This window comes from Phalacrocorax aristotelis, chromosome 5 (genome assembly GCF_949628215.1).
Source record: "Phalacrocorax aristotelis chromosome 5, bGulAri2.1, whole genome shotgun sequence".
In the NCBI taxonomy this organism is placed as follows: Eukaryota; Metazoa; Chordata; class Aves; order Suliformes; family Phalacrocoracidae; genus Phalacrocorax; species Phalacrocorax aristotelis.
The window spans coordinates 37032147-37046662 of record NC_134280.1 but is presented as its reverse complement, the minus strand read 5'-3'; the positions used below and the strand labels follow the sequence as shown (position 1 = coordinate 37046662).

The 14516-nt window shown below is 38.1% G+C and overlaps 1 protein-coding gene across 1 annotated transcript in view; it reads right to left on the bottom strand.

Annotated features, from left to right (window-relative positions):
* Positions 1–1116: 1116 nt before the first annotated feature.
* Positions 1117–14516, bottom strand: part of ZSWIM2 (zinc finger SWIM-type containing 2) — a 123514-nt gene continuing 110114 nt past the window's right edge. The window contains 13 exon segments of the mRNA XM_075092507.1: positions 1117–1863; positions 3414–3472; positions 3475–3557; positions 4923–5065; positions 5760–5781; positions 5783–5817; positions 5820–5847; positions 6181–6217; positions 6220–6431; positions 6689–6779; positions 6782–6831; positions 6833–6899; positions 9114–9507. Of these exon segments, the coding sequence (XP_074948608.1) occupies positions 1117–1863; positions 3414–3472; positions 3475–3557; positions 4923–5065; positions 5760–5781; positions 5783–5817; positions 5820–5847; positions 6181–6217; positions 6220–6431; positions 6689–6779; positions 6782–6831; positions 6833–6899; positions 9114–9507 (1968 nt within the window).

Here is a 14516-nt window from a genome sequence, read left to right as displayed (position 1 = left end):
ACGTTCTCTGCTCCGTTTCTACTGAAGACAAACATCTATATCCGCATTAAATCTGATTCCTGTTCCTTGCTTAGTGCAGGTAAGGTTATTCCTTGTATAAATTGATTTTGTTGCAATTGGAAAGGGGTACCCAGAGGACAATATTATTTCAAATTTTGTTCTGATGTCTAATCTGTCTTTCTCCATTCTTTTATTTAGAGATTTTTCTGTGGCTCTGAGAACAAATAAAAGTTGGGTTTTTTTTTTCTATATGTCTGCAGAGAGCATAAGACAGAGGCATCAATTCCAGCTATGAATAAGCTCCAAGTACTTAAATCCAGGTAGAAGAACAAGACAATAATGTGCTATAGAAGAGCTTAAGCTAAACTTCAGGGTGTAATGTCCTATTCTTAACTGTATCTAACACTAGTTTTTCTCAAGCCTTTTCTAAGCTTCACAAAAGCCATACTTCAGCATCTTCACCATTGTTCAGAAGCCCTGCAAGATGGCAGGCAGGCACATTGCAAAGGTTTTCCTACATGTGTTGTATGATCACTCCTTTAATGCTCTGAGAAGCTACAGTCTTCTAGTAAACTTCTGTGAGAGTAAGAAAAAAACCAGTATAACTTCTTTATTTTCAACCTTCCTGAGAAGTATGGAAGTACAATACCATGAATAGGTTCTTTTCTATCTTGCTTTTCCTATTATGCAGTTGAAAATAGCACATTTGATATAATTTCTTTCAGCAATAATGTTAAAAGAAGTCTGGCTTCATTTATTACACCTCTGGATAAGAACCATTACCGAACTGATCTTTCAAGACTATAAAAGGTTTCTGCATTTTACATTTCAGTCATTTACTTGATTGAAGGTTCAAAACTTGCAAATAAGAAATACTGACAATTATACAAGTAAATGGCTATTTTCTGAAATAGAGCTATGCCAGCCAAATCAGTTCCTCTGTTTATTTCCGAAGATTTCATATAAACATGTCTCACAGCATTGAGTTAACTTTTGTAGTACCTACAGTTTGTGACATCTGGTTATTAATTTATTGATTTGTTTCTTGGTCTCTAAGAAATCCTGTGTGTGGAGTAAAAAAGTAAGAATATAGCTATGTTATCAAAAACAAGACAATCATGAGCTGGTATGCAGTGGAATTTCTTCCAATAATAAATTTATTTTTGTTGCTTTCAAGGTCAGATGATTATGTTTAGGTGCTGGTCTTGTTAGGAGTCTCCATTGATGGCTGGTGTTTCCCACATCCTTATTGTCCTTTTTTGAGGAATAGCTTGCCATGCACAAATGCATCTCCAAATTCAGCTCTCTGGGATATCTTAGAATTGTGGAATTATTACAGCCAATGCTTTAAAAAGTAACTATTTTGTTTATCCTGCCACAGTCGAACTGATGCTGGCTTCTCAAAGCATTATGAATGTAATCCTGTCTAATGGCACTAGGCTTCCCAGAAAATGCTGTTTCAAAAGATCTTGGAAACTAATCCTTCCTATGCCTGGAGAAATCACTTAGATTTCTACTGCTGTTCTGATCAGAGTCTCCTAAATGGGGGTTGCTAAAAAATCTTAAAGCCTTTTGGGTCTTTGGCACATCTTTGTTAGAATGTTTTTTTTTGAAGTTACTTTGAGAATTTTCTGATGCATGTTCAGATGATATTTGCTTGAGAAATAACCCATTTCCGGATACACAAACTTCTGCTTCCACTTGCTTTGCAAGTTTGCTAACGTTTGCATGAGAACCTGTTGGGTAGTTTCTGCATTTGGCTGGTGTATCCTTCCAAGTCAGAGGATTGTATACAACGCATTCATCAATAGGACATGTGTTTCTTTGCGGCAGTAGCCAACTAACAATAGATTCCCCAAGAAACTGAAAAGGTAGAAAGGTCAGCTGTTGCAAAATATTTTTTTAGCTAAATATGGACTAATCAATTACTTTTGCACATGACAGTAATTCCAAGAAGCCTCCTTCGATGTTATGAGTGCAAACCCACAGAAACTTCACTGATCGCTAGGGGGCTACGTTGCTTATCTTTAGAATGAATAGATTCTAAGTTTTGGGCACTGACAAGCTAAAGGAAGTTAGTTAAAATTTTACTGACTGCTGGAAACTGGCTATTTAAATCACAGTTTTAAAGGTGCTCCAAATATCAAGTTACTTACTGTAACAGAAAATAGAATTACACATATTTGCTACTATAAAGAATCAGTAATGACTCAGCTAGAATTCCCTTTTAGCTTAATTCTCCTTTGGTTCTGTTCCCTATGAATTCTGGACTTAAAGGGCAGTAACTTCTGAGATTGTAACCAAGATCCTACAAGTGAGCAAGGAGTTCGAATTTATATTACTATTGTCATCAGTGAAGAAATACTGCTGGTCAGGTAAGCTAGTTTGAGTTAAATAAATCTGAAAAGGGCTATCTTCTGTGAACTTGCTTTAGGGTGCTGGTACAAACGAGTGAAGATGAACTTCACAGGCTGTCTGAGTAATACATATTTCCAAATTATGGACCTTGCTGCAGGCTTGCTAAAGGCTCCCACCTTTCAAGTAAACTCAGCTTATTTTTGCAAAAAATATGCTGAGACAAGTCAAAGCTCCACTGGTAAGTGTTTGAAATTACTAACTGCTCAGAGGATGTGAATGTGCCTTTCAAATACTGGGAAGGTGCTAACTGACACCGATTAAGAAGCACAGAAGGAATCTGGTTATTTTGGCTTCAGCCGATAAACGAGCAAAGCCAAAGAGGCAATATTTCATCATTTTAATATCCCAGAGGGTCTAAATCTTTGCAAAATAATCGGGTTTAAATTTTTTTAAAATTTAAGTTTGTTCAAGGTGATCTACTTGGAGAGATGCTACTGATTTCTTGTGGAAAGTATCAGAATTGGAAGATATGAACAGTGAACCAGGCTTCTAAAGAAAAGTACCACATTATTCAGGATTTGTTCTGTAGAGGAGTAAACATCAGCAACAGTAGGTAACAGTGAGAGGTATTTGAATTGTCACTAATGTCCATAAAACATATATACCTGATGCAACTTTTGTTTCTAACATTATTTACCTTATCTAAGCTCCAAGAATAAGAATGCAGACTACAGGAACAATCTGATTCATTGCTAGCAAAGAATTATGTATCAGACCATTTTATTGTGCTGCTCTTTGCCGTTGGTTTGCAAAAGAAATTATTTTAGCTGCCGTTTCTAACCATTATGCTTCCTGTGCCTTAAAGCAGATGCTAAGACTGAGGCATACAGTTAAGCAAGGAGGCAAACCTTCAGACTAGTGACATCAACACTCTCAGCAGTGGTGCCTGAAGGGTTCCAATACCCTACGTGCTGCAGGGTGTCAGCATCAGGAAGTCCGATGTGCTACAAGTTAACAGGCTATGTGAAGATTTGGCTCTTTAATGTTTAGAACACGTTTTTTCCCCTCTTGTAATTACATGGTAGGAGTCTTTCATGCCGACCAAGTTGAAACTCTTCACACAAAGTCTATACTGACTACCCGGGGTGAGTAAACTACTATGTTTACTAATTAAAACGATGGGTAAAGATTTTAGTGTTCTTTGGGATACAACTTAGTCCTAAAAGAAAGCAAACAAAACCCACTAAATTTGGAGAAACAACAACTAAAACTGAATGCTTCAGAATGATGAGTTGTCTTTTGACGGAAGTTTATCTTCAATAGTACCTTAAATTATTGGATGGGCTAACCGGTCTGTTAAACCAGAGCTGCTGTGAAAGTCATTCCAGTGATGTCGATCTTACTGTGACAGTGATGAACAGACCCAGATCTCCCAGAAAAACAAACTAGTATGTGCATGTAGCCTGAACAGTTGCATAATGTAAGCCATTGCATTTTGTGCAGTAATTTCTACATCAATTTCTCTGAACAAAAACTACAAAAGTTTCCATGACCTTTTGAAACCTAAGCTCAGAATTCATAACCCAAATATTGTGATCTTTTGCAAAGCTACCTTAGCATTGAAATTATACGGGATCATATCTTGCTCTGTCTTGGATTATAGACTCTAAACCTAATCCTGTAGTCTGTTTTGGGTAGTAATTGATATTCCTCTAGTTTTTAATTTGAAGTTATTAATGTTTGGTAAGTATCTCAGTCATTCTTTTCAGTAGCTTTTTCTTTGGGTGGGTTTTTTGGTTTGTGGCTTTTTTGGTTACGTTTTGTGGGCTGTTTGGGTGTTTTTTGGGTTTTTTGGTTAGTTGGGTTTTTTTATAAAATCCTAAGGTGTAAGGATAAAAGCCTGATCAGCTAATAATGGTGATATTTTTATATGGTATTGGAAGAATGACTACCTTATCTGTATTACAAACAGATGTTCACAGTGCACGGGTACAGCAATATCTTTGGTCTTTGCTTTGGATAGTACCAGTTCATTTCTGAGATGATCCTGGAATGCTGAACCTGTAATCCTTTGAGAGTTTTTAAATGCTGATCTTTTATGCATGCAGTACTTACATGAGGTAGTACTGATTTTCTGATGAGAAGCCTTGTGCACTGTGGGGCAGATAGAGATGAGCAAAAGCTATAGTTTCTCTCTGTGTCATCTGTTTCATTTCTGTACAATAAAGTTGTCAGGTTTTGATCATCGTATTTGTTATGCCAAGTATTTACGAGTGAAAAACTGATAGCATTTTTAAAAATACTGTTAACCATGGGACATTTTCACTATGAAAATTTAAAATATTTTCTCAGTATTTTTACTATGAGTTTCTAAACTACATGAAGAGAATTACTTAGTTTTCTAGGTATATTTAATCTTAACTATGTTAAGATGGCTTGTTGCTTTATTAGAATTATTAATTACCGTATGTTCTTATTCAAAATATTTTTATTGCCCTTTCTTGAGATACTGTTAACGTAAAGGAACTGTTAAAAGACTATGGCATGTTTGTCATAATAGATACTATGGAAAAAGACAAGCATCCTACTTCTGAAGATATAATAGCTCTTCTTTAGAATTATTTCTTGGGTTAAAACTTTTAAATGTTCATTCTTGGGCTGATAATTCTGAAAGCTGTTGAAGAGCTCCACATTTCTCACTCCTTTTCTGTAACGTGCAAAACTGAGACAAATTGAACTCAGAGAGGATAAATGCTCTTGTAAATGATGAAAAGAGGGGCTGAGAATAATTCAATAAATATGTTTCCTAACTATTTTTGGTATGGCAAATACAATTAACCATTTAAGTTAAATGTCTTATTCAGACTTTTGTAAAGCCTGGAACAAAGAATGTCTGGACTTGGAGACATTCTCGTTGTTTGTAAGACAACTCTCTCAAACTTGAAATGCTGATATTTCTGGAAATCTAGAGACAAAGTGGCAGCAAAATTAACTTTGAAGACATAAGTATGTCCATTTATAGTTGTTACAGTAATCTGAATTTACTGTTTGGGTTTTTTTCACTGCTTTGATTCTACATAGTGAATGAATGCTATGAAAGAACCAGCTATCTCTCTCTCAGTCGGCAAGGCACGCAGCTGTTGCAATGGTAAGCTAGGATGTATTTGCACCTGCTGTCCTATAAGGGTGCCACGGTGCAACATATACAGCAGAGAACAATTAAGGTCTCTTAGTTTATGGTGTTATTTTTGCTTATCGCAGTAATTTTCTGTAGCTGCTTAGCCTTTAGCTAAGTAAGTCTAATTCAATGCAAGGTCTACATGATTTGTATAAAAGGAATTGGGATTGATTAATATTATGTAGGCGAGGGTAGGATACAAAAATGAAAACCTGCTTGGCACCTGTCTAAAAATAAAAACATGGAGAATGGCAAAAGCCAGCAAAACATTCATGACATCACATAGGTGATACTCAACACACTCAGTACACCTAAAAGGAAAAACAAAAATGCATCAACGGAATGCGGGGCTAGGTTAACAAGCGGTTAAACCTTAATTGTAAAGTAGTAGTTAAATTTTTTATTTGGAAAAGGACAATCCCAAATACATACTACAGAACTGTTTGGAGATGTACTGCATTAAAAGCAAGTTTAAAAATAAAAACCTTTGCTTTGTTTACCACGGATGTTTATTTGTTTACAAAGCACATATTGTCTATTCTATAGGTGAAATCAGTTACTTATAATAAAGGCAGAGAAATAAGTAACAAGCTATATGACATACTGAAAGACGTAGCACTGTCAAAATCTTGGTTTAAAAATACTTGTAGCACTTTCCTACTGGTGGAAATACTCTGCAGTATTACAATGGATTCCAGGGTGCCTATCCAGTCTTGTTTTCTCTGTTGCAGTCACAAGTTGTTTAGAGTTTCTAAATTCTTCTAGAATGAGCCTCTGAGGTGCAAATTTTACTCTGCAAAGTGGACATTTCACTACAGAGTCGTTCTCCAGTTCATCTTGGTGGTCAGCCCAAATTTTCAGACATTTTATGTGAATGTTGTTTGCACAGCTGTATCTACAGGGAATGAATAACAGTTCTTGTAATCTCTCCAGAAGCATATAAGAAAAATCACATAGCAATACTAAGTAGTCTTTCCTTTTCTTTTCCTCCTTCCTCTTCACCCATATTTTAATTTTCCAGATTGGAAAAGGGCTATAACAACTGTCAGGTATATTTCCTTGTGGATTGAAGCTAGCCATATTAGCATACCTTGTAACATTTATTCTATAATTAGAAATGTAGCAAGACAAAGAACAAATTGTATACTTAACCTCCAGTAAGTGATGGGAAGCATTTTCTTTAATAACTCCTCCCGATAAATTGGACAAACATCCTCTTCATCAATTTCTTTCTGATCAATGTGTCTTTCTCCTGGTGTAATGTTTGTGAGACGAGAGTTTCCTCTGGATTTTGTTTGTTCTTGACGCAATCACTGAAGCCCATGTTCAATTTCTTTTTCCAGAACACCCGACTTAAAAATATCTAAAAGTAAACACAAAAGTAAACACAAAAATTAAGTGTTTTGGCAAAACTCTGCACTTATCTCACTTGTAATAGCTCTCCATCTATGAAATGCAGTAGGTAGACTGTCAAATATATGCAGTACGTTTCAGCTGTCAAAAATGTTGTAAATTGTTTATTATAACTTGCACAGAAACTGTTAATATTACTTATGCAAGTTCTTATCTAAAGTGGTGACCAAGATAAAAATGAATCAAAAATGTTTCTGAACTGTGAAGTTTTCAATAACTTTTCAATAAGTTAAATTTGGTTCACTAAACATATTGATCAAAAGAGTGTTTTATCCCAAAAGACCTTTATAGATATGTTTGTCAGAGTAAGAAAGTTTTTGCTCCTAAGTACTGGAAATGAACAACTATGGAGGATTTTCTAGAAATATTGTTTCTTGGAAAAGTAAACATAGTGTTTTTCTGCCTAGTGACCTCTGTTCAAAAAAAAAAAAAAGTGGGGGTGTGGTTCCAAACCCCAAATTAAGCCTTGCACCATCTTTTGAAACATGGAATAATAAAGACATAAATATTATTTTCTTAGTATAATTAATGATGCTGTAAATTAGATGTATTTTGCTTCTTATTCAAGAGGCTAATCTCAAAACCAAATCCTGACACTATAGTGTAACACTGATGCACCTTCCTTGAAGTTGCCTTATTTTCACAAGGAGAAAGTGATGCAAGGTAGGAAATTCCTCTGCTAACAGTCAGCTTTGGCAAATTAATTTGCTCCCTGAAACTCAGTCTGGGTACAGTTCTGATACCACCTATTGCTATATTCCACAGCCAGAAAACAGTTACAAATTCTAGTGATGAGTCAAGATGAAAACCAGCTTACTTTCTACTGAAGTTTTTTTCTCTATACAAAACTTCAGAAACTAAAATGCCTAAAATCTAGTTCAGATAGAAAAATATAATCTAGGTCCTGACTGTACAAGATGTTTGGTTTTGTATGTAAATATTTTTTTAAAGTAACTTATTGAATGGTGGCCATTCTTTAAGGTTGGTTTGTATTTAGCTGCTTTGTTACTAATTGGGATAAGATCTTTAGACTAATTATTCTGTGGGATGTTTATGCTTATTTGTGTTATTTGAGTTCCTAAAGTTCTAGGAAAGGAAATCTAACAAATCAGTTGAGAGTCTGGCTCATAATAGCCTAAATCCTGACTCCTGTCAGATGGCTAACTTGGCTATACAGATTATACCCGCTGGATTAGAAAGCTCTGTGGTTTGGGTGACAGAAGGCCACAAATGTCAAAATCAGTAAAGGATTACGTTTTGCACAGCTTGCTTACTTTCTTCACATATGTATAAGTTTAAGCAGCAATCTTGATGACATTGGTAGCATTCATGAAATACTACAGTTTAGATGATGTGAAAGTAGAAATGTTGCCCTTAGAAAAGTCATTGTAGTCATATTAGTTGATACTGAAGGACTCGCTACACAAGTGATAAAAGATGAACTGTAGTCCACTAGCTCATCTCTCATTAAATGAAGCAGCAATTTGTCAGTGTCTACCCACTAAGAATATCTTGAGAGTCTAATACTTGATAACTGATACTTTTTCAGCAGTATCCTACAATTTGTAATCAAAATATCTGATATGTAAAAACATCAATGTAAAGTTAGTTGTTAGTTTAACTTTACAATTTAAATGGAGCAGCTTTGTAAGTCTTGCAGTGTTAGAAAGTATTAACTATGCGATGAGATGACAGAAGCTGAGTAACCTTATTGTAGTAAATTCAGTTTAATAAATTTAAATTTATTTAAAAAAATTTAAATCAAGGGTGTAGTCCCATTCCTAGTTTATATTCCTGTCATTTCTAGGGCTTGTTTGGTTTCTTCTGTGATGTGGTTCCACTCACAAGACTGCCAACAACCTAGCCGAGCCCAAACCAGTAATTTTCTGTTGATTTAGGGGGTTTTGATTCAGCCTATTCAATCCTGAGACAAGACAATCCACAGCGAAGAGAAAATGGGACAGCTACTGTGGCAGCAGGAAACGATTTCATTGATTTCTGTGTGATACTTCATTTGGAGTGCAGTGGGGCGGTGTTTCTTTTGAAGGCTGAAATGCAGCTTCTGTGACTGTTTTTGACACCAGGTTTATCTTTGCTCCGACATAAACACACCTGCTCTGATACATAAACATCTTTCCTTTCCCCCCCTCTACTAAAGACAAACAGCTCCACGGGGGTAACTCCAGTACGCTTTGAAGAAGGAACTGCTGTAAGTGTACTTTTGCCCCGCTGTCAGTCGCAGTTTTCCCTTGCAGAAATAACAGCCGGGCCGCCTGCCCGGGGGCCGAGGGCTCCAGCCCTGGCCGCCTCCTCGCAGCCCTCACGCCGGCAGGGAGACGTGGCGGCCGTGGCGGCCATTTTGAGGGCCGGGAGCCGCCGCGCGGCCGTTCCGCCTGAGGGGCCCCGGGGGCAGCACCGGGCCGTTCCTGCCTGAGGGGCCCCGCCGGCGGGCCGCCGGGCACCGCCGCCCGGGGGCAGCACCGCGCCGTCCCGCTCCGGCCGCCTCCCTGAGGCGGTCGCTGCCGCGGTCGCTGTGCCCAGCCCCGGCTCTGGAGTGCCTGGTGACGGACCCGTCGGCTGCCTGCAGCATGTTGCCTTGTAAAGCCGCGAACGTGCTCGGTGCGTGGCCCGTGTTTTTACTTGCCGTTGTCGGCAGGATCACTTCAGAAAGTGAAGCGTCGCCTCCTCACCCAGCTTTGTTCCCTTCCCTCGGCACTCTGCGCTTCTTTTTTGATGTACTTGAAATACACGCGTTTTGTTATGTGCTTTTTTTAAGGCAAAACAGTTTTAAAAACACTTCTCAGAAAGGTGGGCGGGTTTCTGTATTGTGTCGCAGTCGCTAGGGGGACTGTTGCACTCTGTCGTCTGTAAAAATGTTTATTTTTATTTCATGTTAAATATTTCAGTTCTTCAAACAATTGGTAGTCACAAGTATTTTGACCATATCAAAGTAATTTGTGAACTTTTACTGGAACATAAATGGATATAATGCAGTAACGGGGGTCTAACTACCCTTTATGTTTTTTAAAGGTGTAAGAAAGTCTTTTTGTCCTGTGCTAGACTTCTCTGAAATGCCTTTTTATTTCAGAAGTGACTCAGCCCTGCTGGGAAGTGACAGAGCCGGGGCAGAGCTCCCAGAAAGGCAGGAAGAGTCAGCAGAGGGGTCCCTGGGGATGCCGGAGGAGTTGAGATGAGGTTATGGGAAGGCAGCGGCACTCTGGGGCCTGGCACGGTGCCACCTCGGAATAGATGCCCCTCTGCCCTGTGCCATATGGTGGAGGAAAAGTGTTGATGAAGAAAAGCTGACCAAGCTGCCAGACCCTGATCCAGATCAGTGCAGAGGTGAGAACAAGGTTAGACAGAAAGTATTTTGAGCGCTACGTTCATGAAACAAGAGGGTGGGGACCCTGGTGCCTGGGTCAGAACTACTATAGAGTAGCGTGGAAGGCACCAACTACGTAAAGACTTGATACAGTGACATGGCACAGCAACTGAGCTGAGCTGGTCACAAGTGTGGCTTGAGTCAACTCCAGTGGACAAGTCATACTGGAAGGATTGAAGGGGCAATATGAAATGGGGTCTGGAAGTGAGCGTAGTCAGTATCAGAATATGCTGAAGCCACTGTTCTTAACTAAGAGGTGTGTCAAATAGTCCTCAGAGTTTATTCCTTCAGCCAGTTCATAAGGCCCTGCCAACAGACCAAGGTTAACAGGTAGCAAACTGGAAGAGGTTCAATAGACAAAATCACTTGGTGCAACATTCTTAAGCAAAGTCCTCAGGGTGTGATCTTTAGTCAGATACTGCAGACCTTTTGTAAAATCTCCTGGACCATCTTGTTCATGTCCTTTTCCTTGTCTTCCCACTGTATCATCTCTCCTGAATGATGTTTTAGGAAATAAAAAATTGTATTTAACTTTTTTGGTTGGTTGGTTTTTTTTCCTCACCAGACATAAGACATTATAGCATTAACAGCTGTACAGAAATACATAGAATCTGCTCAGAGGGAAAAGGAATTCTAAGAATAGCTAAGACCAGTCCACTGTCTTGTGATTTGTACAATTCTCAATCCTAGGTTTGAGAAAGGTACATGTACCTTGCTAAACTTTTGAAGGATAGGAGTACAAACATATATAAAGGACTAAGTTTCAGATTTTGTTGAACTTCTTCAGAGAAAGAGCTTCAGAAAAGTAGCTGTTGCAGTAAATGTTACAGATTAACAGCTACATTGTACATATTTTGGACACACAGTTTTCCCAAGTTACAGTATAGGGAGTCATTCTAGTGAGTGAATGGGGGATATTGTTATGTTTGGTTAGTGTATATAACGTGTGAGAGACCATTCCCATTTGCAGATACAAACCGTTCCATGACATGACACAATATGTGTGATTTTGCTCTTACAAATTGATGATTGCCTTTTGAACTATTCCTGTTCTAGGGCTGCTCTGGTATTTATTCACCGTTCATTCTGTCTGGCTTACTAGCCTCAGAGTATAAGCACTGTTCATCCTCATCCTCTTGAAATGTTACAGAATGCAAAATTACACTGTTTTCTTCGCCTTCAAAGCAGGTCAGCCAGTATAGTTCTCTGCCACCATGCCTAGCAGCCTGAAGAGCATATTACTAGTGTGAGAACCCTCACGCTATGTGGCAGGAACCAGCTGTATTAATGGTCTTCAGAAATAACTGTTGTGCAGTAGCGCATTTTATCTAATGTTCTCTGAGACAGTAGGTGCCTCTTGATTTATTTTATTTTAAGGTAATCACAGCTTTGTCTTTCAAGTTAGTGTTGAAAGGCTTCTTGAACTCCTAAGTTTTGTTGACTATGTAAGAGGTACAGATAGGTGGCATCATCCACTTGTCCTCGTCTCTAAAACATTAGCATGAAACATCCAGACAACAGTGGATTATTTCGCCCTTATGGGATGCAGTTTTGAATACTGCTGGAGCCCGGTTCTGAATTTCATTCTGAAGTGGCAAGTTGAAGACAATTTCAATTCCCACCTTTGTGGAAGGTTAAAGGCCCATATTCTGTCTACTTGGGAAGTCTCTGATTTCCAGAATTTAAGCTACATGAAATCATACAGGAAAGGGAACTCTGCCCCTCTCTTGTTGAAATGTTGCTGTTGTAAGTCAAGATTTATTGGGCTAGAGAGCAGGAAGGTGATGTTTTATCTTGCAAGTTTATATACTGGTCTGTGCACTTGTTTTTCTGGATAATCCCTCTGTATTAAATCACTGAACAAAACACAAGCAAGTAGAAGACTGATATGTCATCTTAAATATTTTCCAGGTAAGTGTTCTAATGATAAATTTTATGCTTTATTTATGATGTTCTTCAAGCAGATTTTGTCTTTTCCGTGTGCTGGCAGCTGTTGGATACAAAGGGTGGAGAATGCCTCTACTGCTAGTCCTTTTCTACCTTCATCCCCCTGAAACTTGCTGTGAAGTACTGACCTTCCCATTTCTGGGGAGAAGAAGGTGTCTGTGCCCACCTCAGGGTAAGGTATTCTGCTTTATATGCCTTGGTCCTATTCTGTACATACATACCTACATTGTGCTTAAACCCACAAGACTGGCAGGATAAATATTTCTTTTCCTCTGGAGTTAAGTCTGACAGATGGTCCCTGCCTTGGCTGAGAATTATATCCACGACAATTTCCAAAGTGCGTTTCACAACTGCTTTATCCCAAGAACCTCTAAATACTGTGGGGCAGGACAGTAAGAAATTTTATTCCAAAGAAGCTCTTTAATAAATAAAATAATAGAATCTGAAAAAAATAGGATCAGAGATTTTGCGAATCTAAAAGAACTAATAGATTTCTGAAATCTGCAAATTGTGAAAATAGAAGATACATCTCCTGTCAGAGATACTCACTTAGTGGTAAAAAACCTAAGTATCGTAAGACTTAAAAAGTAGGATGACCTTGTGGCTTAATGGTAGACCAGGACTGAGGAGAATCTAATCATCCTGGTTCTTTTATAGACTTCCTGAGTGACCTTGAGCAAAATTGCTTAGTGCCTCAGTTCTCTCTCAGTAATGTTTTCTTTCTCCTCTTACCTGCCTTGTCTGTTTAGACTGATCCCCCCTCTTAAAGAGGGGGAGTTCAGGGCACTCAGTATGTATTGACAGTGACACAGAGGAGTCCTGATCAGCTAGTTTCTGCTTTACTAATAATCATTAAGCAATGATCATAAGTCTGGGATTTGAATTTGTTCAATAGAACACCGACTTCTGTGAGCTCTTAGAACTGAACAGTAGTTTCTGAGTAAAGCCACACAGGTACTGATCTCTGGCAGACGTCAGCTAGCTGCATTCTTTCCACATAATTTCAAAAACTACAAATATAAGGAAAAACAACAAAGACCCCAAATCAGAAAAGCCTAGTTCCCCTCTTCCTTTACATCAGAATTATGAAGCTTGGGTTCTGACAGATACCTGGAACGAAGCACAGCATTGATAAATCAGGGCAGATATGCAGTGGAATGTTGCCTGTTCAGTCTTGCCAATAATCTTGCCTGGATGTTATTTTAAAATATATTTCTAAATAATATGGGAATAATATTTACTCTTGTTTACATTCTTATATTGACACCTTCAGCATCATCTCCAGTGTGATTTCCTGACTCCTAAATGATTTAACCATTGTTAATATACCGTTGTTTAAGAGGACTAGGGTTTTGATTGTGAAACACAAAGCTTTATTACATATTACTGTGTATTAAAGCTGACATAGGGGCAACAAAAAACCCCAACAAATTAAAATCTTTTCCATGAAAAGATTTTGAAGCACTGCAGTTGCTGATGCCTCACCAGACAACTGCAGATTTGGGGTTTTTTTCTTTCAGTTACCTAATGTGAGGATGATGGGTTATATCTTTTCTTTTTTTTTGTCTTCCTTGCATCCATCTCCACTTGAAATGACTAGAAATGTTTCCTGTTATGTCAGTGGAGATACTGAAAAATTACTTTTTAACTGTTGGTGTAATATCCACAAAGTGAGCACATCAAAAGGAAGAATTCGGTTTCCTGAATCTCTGCTCATAATCTTTTCAACCTTGTGTTTGTTGTCATTGTTAATTTATTTTTTTTTTAAATCATAAAAAGAAGTCAAAGGTTTTTTTTAAAAACTTTTGTGTTGGTGCTGTTTGACTGGTTTTATAACTCTATAGATAAGTGTTTTACCAATTTAAAACAGCAAGATTCTTGTTAAAAGCTTATTATACTAACGTTGCCTACAATATCTGTCAGGGCAGTAAGGATGTTAACCTAACACTAACCTGCAAATATATTTTTCATTAGGTACAGGTGTTTTGTGGGGGTCAGTCCATCATCTTACTTTACCGCAGTTCGTCTAGAAGGCCTTGCAGATAAACAACCCCCCCAAATGAACTGTTTAGTGAGAAAAGTTGTGTACAATGTTTTATACAATGCATGACCTTTAAAGGTCCACTTCAAAAGTGGAGCAGGGAAATAATCACTAAGAAAAAATTATTTTGGCACCATAAAGCAAACCAGTCTTGATACTACTGACTACTGAGTCATTTCATGTGATATAAACCTAAG